This window comes from Sinohyriopsis cumingii, chromosome 7, assembly GCF_028554795.1.
Source record: "Sinohyriopsis cumingii isolate HCF-2022 chromosome 7, ASM2855479v2, whole genome shotgun sequence".
Lineage (NCBI taxonomy): Eukaryota > Metazoa > Mollusca > Bivalvia > Unionida > Unionidae > Sinohyriopsis > Sinohyriopsis cumingii.
The window spans coordinates 134,031,113-134,050,128 of record NC_142967.1 but is presented as its reverse complement, the minus strand read 5'-3'; the positions used below and the strand labels follow the sequence as shown (position 1 = coordinate 134,050,128).

General features: G+C 34.1%; 1 protein-coding gene across 1 annotated transcript in view; it reads left to right on the top strand.

Moving 5' to 3' along the window:
- LOC149796166 (uncharacterized) overlaps nucleotides 1-19,016 on the top strand; it is a 140,033-nt gene that overhangs the window by 43,280 nt on the left and 77,737 nt on the right. Inside the window, exon 3 of the mRNA XM_089966106.1 lies at nucleotides 10,056-10,163. Within this exon, the coding sequence (XP_089822232.1) occupies nucleotides 10,056-10,163 (108 nt within the window). The remainder of the gene's footprint in view (nucleotides 1-10,055; nucleotides 10,164-19,016) is intronic.

Genomic DNA, 19,016 nt, shown 5'->3' with positions numbered 1-19,016 from the left:
GGAGATTGTGGGTTTGAACCCTGGCTGCATCATAGCAAAGACTGAAAACTTATGATGCTACATGTTGTGGCATGATGCCCCAGTGCTGGACATCACTATAAACTGCCACACTGCAGACTTTTCGTGATATGACTGAATTTTTTTTAAAGACACACACACGTCCATGTCTGCCAGCTTGCACATCCATGTCTGCCAGCTTGCACATCCATGTCTGCCAGCTTGCACGTCCATGTCTGCCAGCTTGCACGTCCATGTTTACATAATATTTTAAGGTCAGTATATGGAATCTGCCATTCACAAATGGGTGACTGCAGAACAGTTCTGGGTGTTTATCTGCTCTTCCATTGTCATGTCTTTGGCCTCCTCAAAAGAGGTCTGCAAGTAATCAACCTAAATATTCAACACATCCTCCCTAATCTGAATGTGATTAAGTTAATAAAACAGTGAAAACTAGATCAGCCAATATTCTAGGTCTATGTGACTTCTGATGATACTGATGATTTGACTCTCCAGATACAGGGGTTCAACTTTGAAAGAAAAGATAGGGAATCCATGGGGGTTGGGGGTATTCTTCTCTATGTAGACAGTTCCATTAGTTATAACAGATGTGTTGATCTAGAGACTATTGGGGTAGAGAATATCTGGATTGATGTAACCCTTGCCCAATCAAAACCAATACTCTTATGTTCATTTTACAGGCCACCTAGTTCCACTGCTGATTTGATTGATAGATTTGAGATGCAAATTTAAAAAGCGTTACTAAAGGAAGATTTAGAAACTATCATATTAGATGATTTTAACATTGACTACATGAATACATGAAAACTCTACCATTAACATGGATAAGTAACTTTGAAACTTACAACTTTACTCAATTAATTAACATCCCAACTAGAATAACGGATAAAAATGCTACTCTCATTGATCATGTCTATACTAATAAATCTGAAAACATAAGTGAAATTAATGTGCCAGTATATGCACTGAGTGACCACTACCCAGTCTGTATAACTAGACATGTTCCGAAATCATCTAAAAATGGTCAACACAATGAAATACAATACACGGACTTTAAACAGTTTGATGAGGAAATGTTCTTAAATGATTTAATTTGCAAACCCTTCCAATCAGTCTCCAATATAGCTGATGTCAACACTGCCTTAGACATATGGTATCAGATGTTCCATGCAGCCTTAGACAAGCATGCCCCAATTAAGACAAAAAGGGTTAAACACCAAATTACACCCAAGTGGATTACACCTGAGATCAATGAAGCTAGGTACCTAAGAGATAATTTCCACAAGAAAAAAGACATGAAAAGATATAGAAAGTGGAGGAAATAAAACTAAACACCTGTTAGATAAATCAACAGGCTGTTAATGAAAGCAAGAGTACTAAGACATGGTAGAACCAACCCAAGAGCAGTTGTTTTTCCCCTAGACTTAAGCAAAGTGAGGATATAGCAACATCTGTACAAGACATTGTGGAAATGTTTAACAATTTCAGTTTCTTCATAAGCATCTCCAGTAACAGTGTTCAGAACCAGACAAACAGCCCAATTGAACTTGATGCTCTTTTATTATTTATAAGAGCTAAAATCCCTGATGATAATTATTTTTCAGTAGCTAATGTTAGTGAAGCTGATGTTTTTGATATGCTTATTAAGGTGAATACTAACAAATCCTCTGGATTGGATGGTATTGGTCCATGAATTCTTAAAACTGCTGCACCAGTAATAACAAAGTCATTAATGCATATCATAAACTTAAGTATATTGAGTGGTAATTTTCCAGAAACACTGAAATGTGCAAAGGTTACATCTATCTTTCAGAAAGGAGAAAAGGAGGATCCAGGGAATTACAGACCAATATCAATTCTACCTGTATTGTCAAAATTATCTAAAAAGCATGTAGCCATTCAGGTCTATACATTTTTTGAAACATACTCTCTATTTCATAAAGCGCAATAAGGATTTAGAAAGTAACACTCATGCCAGGCAGAACTTACCAAATTAATTGATCTTTGGCTGAAGGAAATGGATAATGGACATATGACTGGGATTGTTTTCCTTGACTTCAAGAAAGCCTTTGATCTTGTTGATCATGAAATTCTGCTGCAAAAGTTGAACTGTTACAATCCATCTTTAAACTGGTTTAGATCATACCTAAACCAAAGGTCTCAACAAGTAAGCATTGGCAATATTAGCTCTCAAACTCACACTATTCATTCAGGAGTCCCTCAAGGCTCAGTTTTAGGCCCTCTCCTCTTCCTTGTCTATATCAATGATCTATCATTAAATAACAAATCCAAAAATACAGATTTATTTGCAGATGATGCATCCTTGTATACATCTAGTTCCGATACTGAAGTTATCCAAATGAGATTAAACTCAGACCTTATTAGAGTCCAAAACTGGGCACAACAAAATAGGATGGTAATTAATGAAGGTTAAAGAAAATGTATGATTTTGGGGACATCACCAAAGCTACACAAGTCAGGGAACCCAGAACTATCTCTTGAAATAAATAATCATCCATTAGAAAATGTCAAACATGAAAAGCTTGTAGGTGTGTCTGTAGATAATAATTTATTATGGAATGACCATATTGATAAGCTTAATAAAACACTGTTGTCTAATATTGCCCTACTCAGCAGAATCAAGAAATATTTACCAATGGAAACTTGCAATTTATACTACAAGTCATATATTCTTCCAACAATGGATTATTGTTCAGATGTATGGGGAAGCTGTGCTAAATATGAGCTTGACAGGATTTATAAACTTCAGAAACAAGCAGCATGCATAATTTTAGATGCATCTATTTTTCATCCCTGAAAATCATTGTTTACAGAACTCAAATGGTTCACAATATATGACAGGATAGATTTTCACAAGGCAGTTCTTTTATATAAATGTCTACATGGAAATGCACTAGGGTATCTTCAGGACTTATTCAGGCCTTTCTTAACACAATACCAGTGGAGATCAGTATCACATGGAAACCTTCTAGCACTAAAACCAAGAACAGAGCAATTTAAAAAGAGCTTCCAATACTCTGGTACAGTTCTGTAGAACAAGCTTCCACTACATGTAAAATCTGCTGAAAATATTTAAGAAGAGATATCACGAGTATGTATGTGTTTCTAATAGATAATGGAACTTAGTATTTTAATATTAAACATGTTAAAATAAACAGTAATTATTGCTATCTTCATATAATGTGCATTGTTATACTCTCCTTAAGAGGGCCTCAAGGGAGACTAGTCTTTGACTAATGAGTCACCCTCTATAAATAAAGCATTATTATTATGATTGATGTGTCTAGACTGCAGTACGCATTATGTTTTCCAGATTTTAATCAAGAAATTATGGTTCTGTATGATCTGGAATGTTAATGGGTTGTAAAGTTTACGGTTTTCTAAGGATTTCATTGTGGAAAGGGAATCCAGAAAGATGATGAAATTTGGCAGAGATTTAGTATGGCCATAATTTCTGTGATAAAAATGGGTGTTTTTATATGGCAACCAGGTTGAGATGGTTCTATGGGGTGTTGAAATTGTGGCTGCTGTCTTTTCTCCATACTTTGAAGCTCTCTGTATTTATGGATGCATGGTAATGATGGAAGGGGTGGGTGGGTTGTGATTTCATTGAATTTACTCTGAAAAAATGAGATGATTTGTAGAGAGATCAAGAGAGAGGATGAGAACATGAACACTTTCAAATGAACACTTTCAAATTTCATCATACATGCTTGTCAGATTTTTTCACCAGTATTCCTGGATAATTTTTGAGAACTTAGTATCTTAGTATAGGCATCTTTGTATAACTGTGTTGATAACCAGATTACATTTCTGTGTAATTGCAAGAATTTTTACCACGTTTCTAAAAAATTTAAAATGCTTATTTTGGTTGGCTTTAGGTTGCTTGTATATTTTATAAATAAAAATCCAGTTCTTTGTAATTTTTACATTTTTCTTACATGCTGTATCCATTTCAACTTGAGATCAGAAAATAGATGAAACTTGATACAAAGCAATGCAGTAGATATGTTATTATTTTCCATTCTTGCTTTTATTAGCTTATATAATGTCCATATGTCCTATTATGAGTTTGGACCATAAATGTAGAACTAATATACATGTTTTTGTTTTGAATTGTGAATTATATTATTATTTTGTTTGCAGTCATTGACCTCATTTTAATGGTTGTAAATATTGTCAATTACAAACTTGTAGCAAAGGTTCAGGGTTGCCTTGAGTTTTTGTCCACAAAAAATTTAAAGTCTTAAAATTATCTAGTATATATTTCCAAGATCTTAAAAAACCTTTTTAGAAAGAGTTCTTAGTATGGCTAAAAATGTTCCTCTTTTATTTTGGACAAGTTCCACTTGAGACTGTTAGTTGTTTTAATTTACATTGCTAACAGAACACTCCCTAAAGTAGATACTTCTGGACCATAGATCTATACCATATATGTCTGTTAGTGTGAGTCCAAGTTCCGATGAGAATGGCCCCTTAATATTCTAGTCTATATATTGTATATACTGACTTATGAGAAGAGCCCAACTGCAAACTGCACAGAACCAGATCTGTCATGGAATAATGCACCAACATCTGGGTCTCTGGAATTTGTTTGGGGTAATCAGTAGAATAAACAAGATAGAACCTGATCTGTAGGCACATTATGTTATGGCAGGTCAGACCTTGAAGTTTGACTTGACTTACAAGTGAGTATATACGGTATGTATATCATGAACCCTGTACTGTGAATTGCGTAGACCCAGATATGCTGTCACATAACATGATAGCTGATGAGGGTAAATAGAGTTATTTTACTTAGGATTTCAAGCAGACTCTGATCTTAAGGCACATATGTGATGGAAGATATAGGTCTATTCTCTTGACAGTTGGGTGTGTTTTGTAGAAAGGTAAACATAGTCACACAGTGTAATTGAAAAAAGTGATAAAGCAAGATTGTTGTTCTTGCAAGAGTCCAGCTTAATGAACGTACGGTTTGAGGTCCTCAACTCTCAGTTTTCAATATTTGGTTGGTGTTTTTTTGTATGCTCTACTGGACCCTCAAGTTTTACAGAAATGTTGCATTTTCAAAGTCCTTTAGATAGTTATGGTATTCTGTCTCTGTTTTAGAACCCTTGAAGACCCAGATTAGATGTTTTTTTAATCTGAAAAATTATGTTTAACAGTTTCATCAATACAGTGAAGTACCATTGTTGATATTACGCTAAAACCATAGCACAGGATGATTCTTGTATGGTCTATATGAAAAATAAATAGACTCTATTTACATGCAGAAGTTGAGACTTTTCTTTATGCATAAAAACAAAACAATTATTGGTTCATGTTCATAGGCGTGAGAAAATGAATAATTTTAGACTGAGCTATCTTTTATTTGCAAGGTACACATTTTTTATGCTTACAACAAGTACTGAATTTAAATACCCAACATATGGTGATCCATTTTTTAAAAAAAGAATAGAACCCAATACACCATGCTATGAGGTTAAGTGCTGATCCTTGCAGTAAAAAATCCGGCACAATTACCATTTTTATGCCAAACCATGAAAATTGATGCACCTGAAAATAAGGGAAAAACACCCTGTATTTTGACTTCTGGTAAGATCTTCATGTCTTTCAAGGATCACCTTGTACATGTATTTTATACCTCATACCCAACAACAGTGTAAGGATCACCTTATATAGACCTGTGTTTTAGACCAGTAGAGGTGTTTTTTAAAATTGTTTTTACCCATGAATGGTTGGTTTTTGATGCCTAAGGAATAATCAACCTCAGTGTTTTAGCCCAGACTGAGCAAATATTAAAAAATATTAAATTGATGGAAGAATGAGTAGAGATCTGAGCAACACAAGCCCCTGTATATAGAATGTAACAATTTAGTCAGAATGTAACAATTTAATGAGATAAACAAAACAAAATTGTACAGAACAAGTTATAAGATACACCTCTACTAGAAAATAGATTAATTCAAAGTTCTAAAATGCAATCAGCAGTTCTGTTTATGGCAAATTTTCATTATGAATTGAGTGAGCATTTTGAACTTAATTGTCCAGCATGTCAGCAAAAACCTGATCTGGTTGCTGGCCACCATTCAGAATAAACACAGCTTGTCCTTGCTGTCAACTTGTGCAGCAACAATCTGTTCCATCTAGTCTTGACTCTTAGTTCAGGCATGGATTCTGTAAGAAGCCATGATCCTTACTGTTCAATTTGGAATCTTTCTATTTGATGTTCTGATGTTCTGACATGGAAGCTGTTTCCCTGCTGAATAAAATAAATGCAGCCTTACATTGTTATCTTCATAACTCCCTGGAATGAACTCAAATTTCATCTCTCATCCCCTTCAGAATTTAGCTGTATCATATCACAAACATATGCTAACTGCTAACATGGTTTCAGGTCAAGACCATGCATACCATACCATAATTTGTTTACATACCACCCCTTCAAAAGATATTACATAGTATAGGAACTTAATGTATTCTTCTGATACATCCAGCCACCATTGCTAACTGATCCATAGCATGGTCTGCTCTCACCTATTAAGTCTCTGCAGTGTGAACAATTAATCACTATCTTGACTAATTTTTGGACACTTACACATATGGCTGACAATAAATAGCTGTATAATCCCCATTCAATACAACCAATTCCTCTGTTAAGAGAATTCATTTCTTAGTTATACAAATGAAATAAGCAAAATTAACTTCTTTTCCTAACTAGAAATTTGCAAACTGTAAACATCCTACAAACCTAATAATAATCAATTCTTGTAAACAAAAAAATTCAAACAATTATCTTAAGACTCAAAGAGAAATTATGAATGAAATCAAGACACTGTTCCTTGCTATTTTGCCCTTTTGCAGAATTGTCTCTTTATACCTTTAGCAAAACTATCCCCTTTTAACCTTTGGTTTCATGCCTGTCAAATACTTCCAACTACAAATCCCTTGGATAGTTTTTATGAGAGAATACTTGCATACTTGCTACTCATCTTAGAGCTAAGACTTTGCCTTTTGCAAAAGTTTGACTAATTTGCAGGATAACATTTATAAAGCACAAAACTTTGCCTGGAAACACCCCCCTAATCATTAACTTATCCAATTGGAATTTAGGTTTTTTTTAACCACAGTTAGTAACACAAGCCTCTCCAGAGTTGGAAAATTGTACATTTTTCTGCTTTCCTTAATAAAACAATCCCCGCAAAGTTTCAACTTACCACAATCAGTTAGCCAGCCACAGTGTATTTTCAAGTACCACCTTGTTTTGTACACACTTGTGTTTTAAACCTGATCCCCAGCCATAGTATATTTTCTAACCTGGTAGAAATCAGCATGCATTGATATGATTCAGATTTGTATTTTGACAAATGGTCAATTTTAAGTGATTAAATGTTAGATTGGATTAAATGTTAGATTGGAAAAAGACTATTTTTAACCCCAGATAGTTTACAGTGTGCATCAAAACTAATTCATTTCATTTTAGCCCTACTGGTCATAAACAAGATGAGCTTATGGGATGACCAGTTGTTCATTGCCCATCTATCATCCCATCACATGTTTGCTATCTTCCACTTCTAAACTACTTACAGGATTGCCATGAATCTTTATGCAATGACTAGTTGGTCCTAAATGAAAATGGTACTGTTTGGGCATTCAGTATGCAGGGTACAGAGGCTATCTTCAATTTTTTTAAAATTTCTACTTCTCTTGAACAGATGGTCATATTGATAAGTGGTTTACAATGAATGACTTCTTATGTTTAGTTGGTCCTAAATCAAAATGGTGACTGACATTCATTATGGTCACCATGGCAACCAACTTGAAAATTATTTTGGCTACTCCAAAATGGAAGGTCATAATAAGATGTGTTTTTCACCAGAAAACATATTGTGATGTTTAAATGGCTCTAAATTAAAATGAGGCAGAACAGATGAACAGTATGGTGATCATTTTTTAGATCATTATGCGTCATTCTCCAGGATGGATGGTCATTTGAAATGGGGTTTGTGCCAGAGGATTTATTTTGCTGTCCAGTTGGCTATAAATAAAAAAGGTGTTGATTTGACTTCCATTATCAACTTGAAAATCTTTTTAAAATTTCTTCTCCAGGATGGATGGTACCTATTGATTTTTGGGTTTGCGCTTAAAGACTTCTTATATGTCTATTAGGTCAACAATAAACATGCTGATCAATGGTGGTCAGCTTGAAAATTTTGCTATAACTAGGCCTTTTAAAGATCTGGGTGCTGTGAGTGACATGGAGCTTTCACTTACAGATTTCTTATGATATATAATTGGTCCCAAATAAATTGGTGCCCTTGGTCATCCAGTACAACCACTAAGGTGGCCATCTTGAAAATCTTCTTATTGCCACTCCATCTGAGCTGATAGTCATATCCACAAGGGGTTTTCACTAACAGTCTTATTGTGATGTCTGTTTGTTCATAAATAAAAGTTGTGCTGATCAGTGTCTTGAAGAGATTGTCGTATCAATATGTCTATCTTGTAAATCTTGTTGTAACTACTTCTCTTGCATGTTTGATGACATTGAGATGAAGTTTTCATTAAAATACTTTTTTCAGTTTAATTAGTTCAGAATGAAAATGGTGCAGATCTAACTGCCAGCATATCCAGACTTTTGTGAAGGAGTTGTGCATATCAGACCTAACTGACCTTTAAAGTCAAGTCTAAGGTCATTGCTTGCATTTTTGTTTATCATTGAGCTTAAGTACACAGTGACTTGTACATATACAGGTGAATGTTGACTTGGTTTTGTATTTAGTTGTATTCATTGATTTTAAGATATAAAATCTTGATTTAGCTGTACCGGTTTATGAGTATGTATGAATAAGTTTTAATCAAATCCATTTTGTTGAGATATCTGATAAACTTCTTAAATAGTACCACTTAAATAAGTTTGTCTTCTCTCACAAAAATGTTATTTATAGTTTTTACAAAACTAAGCACATGTGTATATACTGACATTGTCTAAGACAATGTGATATAAGGTTCAAGGTCAATGAGAACAACATTTTTCCTATACTTAACATATTTAGAAATTATTTTCCTTACCAAACAAGAGTTTCTCAAGAATGTCAGAGATGGTTTCAATACTCGATAGTTAAAAAGAAGAAATTGTCCTTTCTTGGATTTATGGAAATTCTTTCCAGCCAATAGAGCATCATTCCATCAGTGACACTTGTTTAAAAGACATTTGTCATGATTTACTAATTTTAATAAAAGCTACAAATTTTGGGACCCCATGAAAAATAGTGAACTTGGTATTGGCTAGTGATGAAAATGCTATATATTTATATATTGTATCAAGGCAGATTATTTACATTTAATTAGAAAGAAAATAGGTTTCCAGGAAAGTGATTTCTGGGTGAGCATAAAAAAATCACACAATGTGTTAGAGCATGCCATTTTAATTAACAGGCAAGGGTGAAAAATTGCTTGCATTATTCAAATAAAAAGAAAGATATGAATCAGTAGTTAGGAGTAATACCTCAGAATTTGCTTGTCTCTGATTTTATGAACTTCATGTTATGAATTTTCTGCATTTATAAAAAGCACAGAAAGGATGACAAAAAATGTTTCTCTTTTTAAACTGACTTACTGATATTAGACAATATGCTGTGTCGGCTCATAGGTGAATTATTCTTTTCTTTACAAGAATGAGGTGATCATTTATAAGCCTGTAACTGTAAGAATACAATGTTTTGAACATTTATGAGTTTAACTCATACCAAATGGAGATAGGTCCCTTTGCTAAGTAGATAAATTCAGATAGTATGAGTTCACCATTTGTGAGGCACAAGTGTTCATGGATTTCTTGGGCGGTTTCAAAGGACAAATTTAAAATCCTATCAAACATGAATTTAAGTATCAAGAAATATGTAATCTTTGCAAAATATGAAAATTGAGACTCACAGAAAATAATAAAAACTTGGTATTATATCATTTTGTATGATAGTTATGAAATTCTAAGATATTTTCTTTTCCATACTTTTCAGAAAGAAGAAGACATTGTTTTTGAGACATTCTACCATCGGAGTGGAAAGGAATTCCAATGCATATACCAGAGTGGATTGAGATTCTACCTGGATGACTGGGGATCAAAGGTCAACACTGAAATTATGTCATAAGCATGTTCATTTCTTAAATACACATCAGTTTTAAGAAAAACCACACCATCATGGTGTCCATTTATTCTTTGTTGTTTCTACCCAAGACCCAGCATTATCAGGCCATCATTACTTTTATGACCTTGTCTTTGGCAGGCATGTAATATTCGGATTACGTTTTATTTCTGTTTACAGAAATTGCAGCAGTACCAACCATTAACTTATGATATGATAGGGGTGGGGTGGGGGGTGGCATGGTATTTTCATTTAAACCAGATTTTTGTTTTCTTTCACCTGAAAGTCATTTTTGTCAACTAATATACTGGATTTAGAAGTTATTTTCATCTGCAAATCAGAGCAAGAATATTTTTTCAACCTATGCAATTCTGGGGCAAGACATATTTTTACTAAAATAAAATGAATCTGTCCCTAATATATAATGGAGTCATCGATGACATTGTGTGGTACTTGCTTGTTGTTGAACTACAGAAGCCACTGCAGGATATTCTTTGTAAGCTATATAATAACTGTCATGAAGCATTCTCATTTTCAAAAGCATAATGTTTATATTTCAAAACCAAAATCAAAAGGTAAAGTCTGAAAGTTGTTTCTCATGTTTTCCCACAATTCAGAATTATACACCAGTGTCATCCATGACATTGGTATTTAACTTTGCTAATGTAATATCCATAGAGAAGGAGATAAAGAAAAATAATCACAAGTAACAAGTAAATGCAAATTATATACATTCAAGGGCTCTTGTTGCCAATGCAACACTCAAAAGTATTCAGTGATGCCCTACTGAAATCTGTTCATATACATTATCTTCGTAGTGATGAAAAATAAATCAAACTTTTTAAGCAAAAAATCCTTTATGAACATTTGGCTTCTTCTAAATTAAAGAGTGTAATAGTATGTGGTTTTAATTATCGTAGCCATGCTGAAATGTGAGAGAGAGGAAAGGATATAATCTGTTCTTTCAAAGAAAACAAACACTTAAGTATGAGCACATTGATGTAAAATGGAGGAAGAAGATGCTAAAGCAGTTTGGAACATAATTGCTTAACCTAAACAGTTGACAAAAAAAAGAATAATATAAACACAATTTTTCCCCATCAACTCATTGCTTAATATGTCCTCAGTAATATGTGCTGAGTAATAAGTCCTAATATGTGCTCAGTAATGCGTCCTAATGTGTCCTCAGTAATATGTCAACCACTCTGGTGGCCTAGTGGTTAGAGCATCCACCTCGGATGTGGGAGGTCGTGGGTTCGATCCCCAGCCGAATCATACCAAAGACTTACAGAAATGGTACTAACAGCTGCCTCTCTCGGTGCTCAGCATTAAGATGTTAGTGTTAGGACTGTTCGGCCTGTCATGATAATGTGACTGGGTGGGACATCATGCTACATGTCTGCGACATGATGCCTTAGTGCTAGGCATCACTATAAACTGCCACACTGCAGGCATTGTAGCGATATGACTGAAAAATTGTTAAAGCTACTTTAAAAATCCAAATCACACACACACACACACTCTTAATATGTCCACAGTAATATGTCCTAATATGTCCTCATTAATATGTCCTAATATGTCCTCACTAATGTCCTAATATGTCCTCAGTAATATGTCCTAATATGTCCTCTCTAATGTCCTAATATGTCCTCAGTAAAATGTCCTAATATGTCCTCAGTAAAATGTCCTAATATGTCCTCAGTGAAATGTCCTAATATGTTCTCGGTAAAATGTCCTAATATGTCCTCAGTAAAATGTCCTAATATGTCCTCAGTAATATGTCATAATATGTCCTCAGTAATATGTCCTAATATGTCCTCACTAATATCCTAATATGTCCTCAGTAAAATGTCCTTATATGTCCTCAGTAAAATGTCCTGATATGTTCTCAGTAAAATGTCCTAATATGTCCACACTAATGTCCTAATATGTCCTCAGTAAAATGTCCTAATATGTCCTCACTAATGTCTTAATATGTCCTCAGTAAAATGTCTTAATATGTCCTCATTAGTGTCCTAATATGTCCTCAGTAATATGTCCTAATATGTCCTCAGTACAATGTCCTGATATGTTCTCAGTAAAATGTCCTGATATGTTCTCAGTAATGTGTTATCAGTAATAAGTTCTAATATGTCCTTAGTAATATATCCTTGGCTTTTGTGGAGCATTTCTGTGCCATATATAGATGTATGCATCATATTTTCCCCAAAAAGTGTGGAGTCAGAGAACTACTTATGTAAAGAAGCTCAACATTTCCATGGATCTATGACAGACAAGACACTAATAAGCACATGCTTTTGGTAGTCTTTCCTTTGCTGTTAAAATATATGCCATATACTCATAGATAAGTTGCATGTTTTATCATTGAGTCTAAGCAAGTTTTAACATTGTATTATGTCCAAAGTGTTATTCTTCTATGTGTAAACACTCACTGAGTATGACACCAAAGGTTGGGCCTTTGTGCTTGGACTGTCTGCAAGGAATTATGGCTTCCTCTCATATTATGAATCCAAACATCCATGGCCTTTTCTGTCCGGTTAGGAAATGAACCTTGGATGTAATTGGCTGCCATTAAGAACTATATTTAGAACTACTTTTGTTCACATGGAATTATATGGCAGTGGAAGGATACAAAGTCACAATCAGAACATTGTCAGACTTTTTTGTTGCAACATATGTGGTGCACTCTGCAAGTGGTGAATCATCAAACCCATACAGTTCATATGTATTCCATCAACTACATGAGATTATTTATTGACTTGATGGAAATGCCAAGCAATGTTACAGATGTCCTATCATATATGAGTGATGTCCCACTTGGCCTATCATATGAATATACACTTTGTTGATAGTTTGCTCTTATGGCAGGGTAGTTTGCTATAATGTTGAGATTGTTGTAGATGTTGGTGTTAAAGTCAAATGTCAGCATCACAATAACTTCAAGAAGGAAAAATAAACCTTTGTGTCACAACTTGTGCTCAACAGTCCATCCAATCCATTTAATTCCAACATAAATTGCCATCAAAAGAAGGAAGAAACTTACTGGTTTTGGGGTTAAAATGGTCAAGGTCACATCTATGCATGTTTTTTTAAGCTCTGCTGATCATGGACCTCAGTTGTCTGTCATTGATCCGTTTGTCTTTAGCACAACTTTTTATTGCAACTCCACCTAAACTGCTTGGAGATTGGTTGAGAAACGTTATAAACATATTCAGCCAATGCTCCTGAATAGAAAGTCATATTGACATGGGTTTTTCACCAGAAGACTTATAACCAGTTTTGCCATCACAGCAGCCATCTTTTTATCACTACTCCTCCTGATTGAAAAATAATGTTGCCATGGCGATCATATTGGCCCTAAATGAAACTGGTGACACTTCCACATTTACACATCAGCCTCCTTGAAAATTTTGTTATGGATACTCTTTCTAAATATGTACTAACATGAGATTTTCACCAGAAAACATATTATAATGTAGTTGGTCCTAAATGAAAATGTTTGTACCCAGACATCCAATATGGCCAACACATCTTGAAAATCTTGTTATTGCTACTCCACCTGAATGGATTGTTATATCAACATGGTGTTTTCACTAAAATACCTAATTGGTCAAAAATAAAAGTGGTGCCATTTGATATCCATAATAGCCACATCTAAAATCTTGTTATTGTTACTCCCTCTGAAAAGAAAGCCATTATCAGCATAGAGTCTTCACAGGAAGACTTTTTATTGTGTGTAGTTGATTTTAAACAATTTGTGCAGGTCTAATATCCAATGTGGCCAACACAGCAGTCATCTTGAAAATTTTATTGCGCCAATGCCTAATCAGAAACATTTCACAGCTTAGCTTTTTCAGTAGAAGAGTTCTTATGCTGTTTAGTTGGTACTGAATGGAAATGGTGCCAATCCAGCATCTAGTGTGGCCACCATGATCATCACAGCAGTCGATATTGAAATTTATATTGCTACACTTCCTCAAAGGAAACTCATCTCGGTATTGGTTTTTCACAAGAAAACTTTTAATTTTGCTACTCCTTCAAAATGGAAAGTCATATCAACATGGGATTGTCATCAGAAGACTAATTTTTATATCTATTTGGTCCTGAATGAAAGTATGGTCTATCTGTCCTCAGATATTTCTACCACGATGAACATTTTGAAAATCTTGTCTATAATTTTCTTGAATGGTTGATCAACAATATTATAATGCTGTCAAGTTCATCTTGAAAGAAAATATGGCCAATTTTACATCCAATATGGCTGCCACTATAGTTGATTTCAAAATCGTATCGCTTAGGAATACCAACACTCAGCAGTTAAAATGAAGAAATATTCTTATCTTGGATTCCTGGAAAATCTTTTTGGACTGTAGAGTTGCATTTGCCATTCTACAATATCAAATATACTCTGAATACAACATGACTGTTTTATACATTGAACATTTAAAACATAATGATATCAGAGTAACTTTGCTTTGCTTTTATAAACTAAATAAATGTGCAGTTACATACAAAAGTAAACAAGTATTCCATTTGCATGTTCAAAACAATTGACATACAATAAAAATAAGCATCATTTTTATGCATGTTTTGATGCTTTTTGTAATGTTTAAAATAGATACATGTAAGTTTAAAAATTGATGATATTTATTTAATAAAGAAACATAATCTCGAGTTTTGAGAAAGTACTTGATTGTATTACCGGTATTTGGCACAGAAGTTAGTATCGGCTAATTCTAAAGTTATCACGTCTGAAAATATTATGCAGTTTGAAATGACTCTATGCTTACATTATGATTTAATCGATATGATGTCACTTTGTATGTAGGTGCATCTCAGCACATGGAATTCTGGGAGAGATTGGATGCAGAACAATTTGGTTGCAACGTCAGAGTGTAATTAAATAATGAGAAAGAAAAATATATGCAGTTTTAAAAACTGTAATAAAGTCAGAAAAAAGTATGCAAGATCGCTGGAATTAGTAGTCATTTCGAATTATTAGTCATTTGGAATTTTTAGACATTTGGAATTATTGGTCATTTGGAATTTTTAGACATTTGGAATTATTAGTCATTTATGTCCTGTCATGGGGATCACTGTAAAACAATAAATGAAAAGTATTAGAATTTGCTCACGGCTTTCAAAGTAAGTTATTCAATGTACTGGTACAATGCAGGATCTTAGTTGTTTATAAATGAATAAATTACAAAGAGAAACACTGTTGTCTGCTTTTGCAGATGGCAATGAAGGTACCAAGTGACCTAACAGCTAGGGATGCAGACATCAGTGTATTACACTGAAGCTTTATTGTGCATTCACCTCAGTAGGCATAGTTCAGGAGTTGATTTATTTGATTACTTCATTTTTAACAATGTGTGGGACTCATTGAGTCTTAAATTGGTTTTGATTAAACTGTGGTCCTGTTGTTCATTGGCTGCTATTGTTGGCTTCTTTAACTGCCTCTCATTGTACCAGGCCAAACTGCACAATAGAGCTATTGATTAGTAATTGATTGATACAGGTAACTTTAAAGGTGTCCATTGTTTTATAAGCTTTTATTGCATTTTTTCAAATAGCCAATGGAGATGGGATCATTTTACTTTGAACATTTGTTTTTAACACATTACAAGCACTGGAAGAAACTAATTTAGAAATGATATGCCATGTTTGATCTTCCTTTCAGTGTTTTATTTTACATTGATTATAGATTGGGAGCCATTGTAGCTCATTGGTAGAGCTTGGACGCATAATCCAATTGTCACATGTTTGATATCCATCAAAGGAAAACCCAGGCTGGCTGCCTCAGTGTATCCTTCGTAAAGGCACTTAGTTGCCATTGCCCTTGCATGGTATAACCAACAGTGTGTTGAAAATGCTGTTTTAAAAGCCAAACAAACAACTAACACAGTGGATTTAATAAAGCTTAGTGCATTTTTCATTCAATTAAGTCACAGAAAAGTCTTTTGTTGTATTGATTCTTTTTTTCCTATAGTAATATCCTTTTACACTTATTATAGACCATTCTGGCCCCACCATCATAAAACTTTACTCGATTCTATGTGTTACCTGAAATATTCTGGCTAATCAAAAGACTGGATTTCTCAACTTCGAGTAAGCCTGGATTTCTCAACTTCGAGTAGGGGTTTAGAGAAACATTTATTACTGTTTACCGACCGTATATACTCACATTTAAAGTTGAATCAAAGTGTAAACAACAAAGGTCCTGATCTGCATACCATAAAGCACAGCACAGACCCAGATCTGCCAGTACATTATGCAGATCTGGGTCTGTGTAATTTACAGTTGGACTTGTTTTATAAGTTAGTATATATGGTATAATCACTTACAAGTCAGATGAAACTGCAAACTGCACAATGCCAGATCTGCATTGCATTATACACCAACACATTTGGGTTTTTTGCAGTTGGCTTAGGACTAAGCAGTAGAACAAACAACATAGACCTTATCTGTTGGCACATTATGCTATGGTAGGTAAGGGTGAATGTCATTTGCATTTGGGACTCCACTTACAAGCAAGTCAACAACAGTTCACCAGATAATGACTACGGTTGTTGCAAATTAGAATATTAGTATGCGTTTAGTTCACATTAAAAATAAATATTGCATTGTATATGGGTTTGAGAAATGGTCTCATTTACATCGGTATGCATGGTGGATTAGGTCCAGATAACTAAGCTAATACTGTCATGTTAGACAATGATACCAGCAAAATGACCGAGTTGAGTATCACTTAGAATTTAGCTTTATACCTGAATCTATGTAGATCCAGTAAGTAGCGGCAACATAATAGTTTCAAAGTATCTGGTTGTTTTATTCTTTTTAAACAAAGTTACATATTTGTGATGTGTAAAAAATACCTTTAGAAATAAAGATCAGCTGTTTTTCATCCAGGGAACTCGAAGGTTCTAACTCCTGCCTTGCAAACTTTGTAGAATCTTTATATTGATGATGTGGATGACCTCTTTGTTTCCTGTTTACAATGTAAAATCAATACTTACTGTGCACTTAAAAATGAATTGATTATTATTATGATGTCATCACTTTTTACTTTGCTTTACTGTAGTGCTATGAACTCTGGGAGAGATTGGATGCTAAATGACTTGGTTGTGATTTCAATCTCTTATATACCATTGATAAAGTTAAATTTGTGTATAGTATTAACAAATGCATTAATAGTACATGTATTGTGAAAGAAAATAATAAAGTAATGCAAGTATACGGGGCCTTCGGAAATCTTTAGAGATTTACAACCTGCTATAAAATTGCTGTGCCGACCTTAAGTTCTCGTAAGCTAAGGTGATCTCAATAATATTGTCAACCAGTGAAAATTTTAAGAAGTTTGAAATACTAATTCAGTTTATTAGTTTATGAGTGATTAGTGACAGAGCACTGTTTATATGCCTGCCATTAGGTGAAACTTATGTACATCTGTCTGTCTTACCAGTTTTTATTTTGAACAAGAACATATGTTATCCAGAATCTTAAGTTACCAAACAGTCTTTGGATAGCTTGCACTTGGATTAAAGAAGAAGCCTTTTGAGTTTGGGATCACAAGGTTAAAGGTCAAGGTCATTAAGTGATGGAAGAAAATCAGTGGCTGCACACAAGTTTCAGCTTTTGACCAAGTATCTTCACTAAAGTTTGTATATGAATTAAATAGTGGGTAAGACAAAAAAAAGCATAACAAGCTTGAGGACAAAAGGTCAAAGGTCAAGATCACTGATTTAGAGGAAAAAGTTTTGATACATCCACCCATTTGGCTGAGCTTATTATGCTATGACTTTATCCATCCATCTGTCCATTTCCTTTTCTTTTTCATAATAACTTCATTTCCTCAGAATCTTCCTTCATCAGACTTTTTGCTCATATTTGGGGCAAAGAAAAAGCCATTGATTTGGGTCATTCAACATCACCTGCCTGGATCAAACTTTCTGAACAGCTTGTACTTGGGGTAAGCAATACGCCTATTGATTTTATGGTCAGAAGGTCTACATTATCCAGGGCATGTAGTAGTTGTAAAGTAGGAACATGAAATTGAATTGAAAAGGTAAAATTAAACAGGTGTTATTGCAGTGTTTCCTTAAAATTATAGTTCATTTAATAAATATGTTTAAATGAAGATTCAATATAACAGGAATAATTAGACCTTTCCTTCAGTCTAAATTTGACTATCTTTGAAAAATCTTGCTCCTTATTCTTGAGTGATGTTACAGCTATGAACATTGTCAGCGGCATACATATCAATGGCAGTCTGTAAACTGAAAGTTTAATGCATTGATTAGGGAAAAGGTTGAGTTTGATTAAACACTATTGTTTGGCTTTTGTGTACCATGTACACATTTAAATAATTTGGTAATCTTTGCAGACTTATCTTATGTCACTAAAAAGTGTTTTTCTTTGGCAAGCCATCAATGTTTACACTTTGTTTGCTCTTCTCCCAAGTAATCTGAGAACAGAACCTTTTCCCTGTGCAGATTTTGGCATGATCTTGCTGCCTCCAATATTTTGGCCTGATTTTAGGTTCTACATAAGGCAGACATATATACTACTGTATAAAGCAGAGGTGCTCAAACAAAGGTATCTTTAACCGTGAACAAAGGTTAGAACACATGAAAGGTAGGCAAATATATATTTGTACGTTTTAATTATTCTACAGTGTTTTGCCTTAATTTCATGTTATACAGTTTACATGTACATAATTATACTATGGATGTATCAGGTGTATGTGTGTGTGTGTGTGTGTGTATGTGTGATTCAGATTTTTAGCATAGCTTTATTAATTTTAATCATGTTGCTATAATGTCTGCAGTGTGG